The sequence below is a fragment of the Canis lupus genome, chromosome 19 (genome assembly GCF_048164855.1).
Source record: "Canis lupus baileyi chromosome 19, mCanLup2.hap1, whole genome shotgun sequence".
Taxonomy (NCBI): domain Eukaryota; kingdom Metazoa; phylum Chordata; class Mammalia; order Carnivora; family Canidae; genus Canis; species Canis lupus.
In genome coordinates, this window is record NC_132856.1 from 58395758 (window position 1) to 58397473 (window position 1716).

General features: G+C 73.5%; 1 protein-coding gene across 1 annotated transcript; it reads left to right on the top strand.

The window, feature by feature from the left end:
- Positions 1-547: 547 nt before the first annotated feature.
- Positions 548-1464, top strand: TIMM13 (translocase of inner mitochondrial membrane 13). The gene is made up of 3 exons (XM_072787953.1): positions 548-740; positions 825-893; positions 1062-1464. Exons 1-3 carry the CDS (start codon positions 621-623, stop codon positions 1158-1160), a joined length of 288 nt encoding a protein of 95 aa, XP_072644054.1. The 5' UTR covers positions 548-620; the 3' UTR covers positions 1161-1464.
- The last annotated feature ends 252 nt before the right edge of the window (positions 1465-1716 follow it).

The window sequence follows — 1716 nt, forward strand, 5'->3', positions numbered from 1 at the left end:
ACCGGGCGGGTGGCCTCCGTGCTGCAGGCGTCCCGGGGGGGGGGGGGCCTGGGCAGCAGCTCGGGGTCCGACGTCCTTAGCTTTAAGGGCTCCAGGGGCGCGGAGTGGGCTCCCCCGCCCCCCGCCCCGCCCCCCCGCCGGAGCCCCGGCTGCCGGCTCAACCTGCCGGGCCGCGCCCGGGGCCTTGCATGCCAAACGTGTGGTCTTTTTCTTTCTCCGATGATTTGTAATATGCATTTTATGACTGGAAACTTTTTGTACGACGCTCCAATAAACGTTTTGGTTTTAAGTGCTGCCCCCGAGTCCGCTGTGACGCGGCGGCCCCGCCCGGCGGGAGGGGAGGGTCAGAGACCCCGGGGCGGCCCGCGCCGTCGCTCACGTGATGCGCTGTGCGCATGCGCGGCGGCACCCGCTGTGCGACTAAAGGACGTCCCGGGCGGCCCTCGAGCCTCCCACCCGCCGCCGCCGGCTCGCTCGGGGGGCCGCACGGCCTTGTGGGAGTTGTAGTCCAACTCGGCTCCACGCCCAGACTCCATTTCCCGTGATGCCCCGGGCGGCCGACTTCCGGCGTGGGTACGGATCGGCGCACGCGGTGTCGGTTCGGTTGATTTTGCGGAGCCATGGAGGGTGGCTTCGGGTCGGATTTCGGGAGCTCCGGCGGCGGCAAGCTGGACCCGGGGCTCATCATGGAGCAAGTGAAGGTGCAGATCGCCGTGGCTAACGCACAGGAGCTGCTGCAGGTCCGGGGCCAGGCCGGGGCGGGCGCCGTGGGCGGTGGGGTCCACGGGGGTGGGTGTCGCGGCTGAGCTCGCGTGTCCCCACAGAGGATGACGGACAAGTGCTTCCGGAAATGCATCGGGAAGCCGGGGGGCTCCCTGGACAACTCCGAGCAGGTGAGACCGGCGGGGCGGCGGGGAGCAGCTGCGCGTGCGCGGGCCGGGGGGCGGTCGCGGCGGGACCAGTGCGCGTGCGCAGCCCGCTGCCCGGGGAGGGGGCGCGGGGCGCGGGCGGGGCGCGGGCGGGGCGGGGCGGGAGCTGAGGCGCGCCCTCCCCGCCTGCAGAAGTGCATCGCCATGTGCATGGACCGCTACATGGACGCCTGGAACACCGTGTCGCGCGCCTACAACTCGCGGCTGCAGCGGGAACGAGCCAACATGTGACCCCGGGGCGCCGCGCCCGGCCCCCTCCCCTCACTCTGTTTCCATAAAAGCCCTTTGCGAGGCGGGGTCCGCCCGTGCGTCCTGCCTGCGCGTGCTTGTGAGACCGGCCGGCGAGCGCGGCGGGGGCCCGGGGGCCCGGGGGCCCGGGACTTGGAGCGGCGGCACGGCCCCTGCTGTGGCCAGGCCCACCTCGGCCTCGAGCGGAGAATGCGCATTTGGACCTGGGGGTGCGGTCGCCTCCTCCCCCCCACCCTCGAGCTGTGACCTCTGACGGTGGACGGACGAATAAAAGGGGCGGAGAGAAGCCGGGCGCTGTTTCCTGCGGGGCTCTGCGGGCGGTGGTCGCGCGCGTCCCCGGGGGGCCCCCGGCAGCCCCTCGGGGCGGGGGAGGGGGACGGGGCAGGGGCCCCTGCTACGGCGCGGAGGTGCGGAGCCAGAGGCACGGGCACGGGCACGGGCACGGGCACGGCCGTTTATTGCAACAAGGTTGGCGGGGACGCCGCCCGCAGCCCCCTCCCCCGCGCGGCCGGCCCCGCCGCCTCCTCCTGGCCCCGGG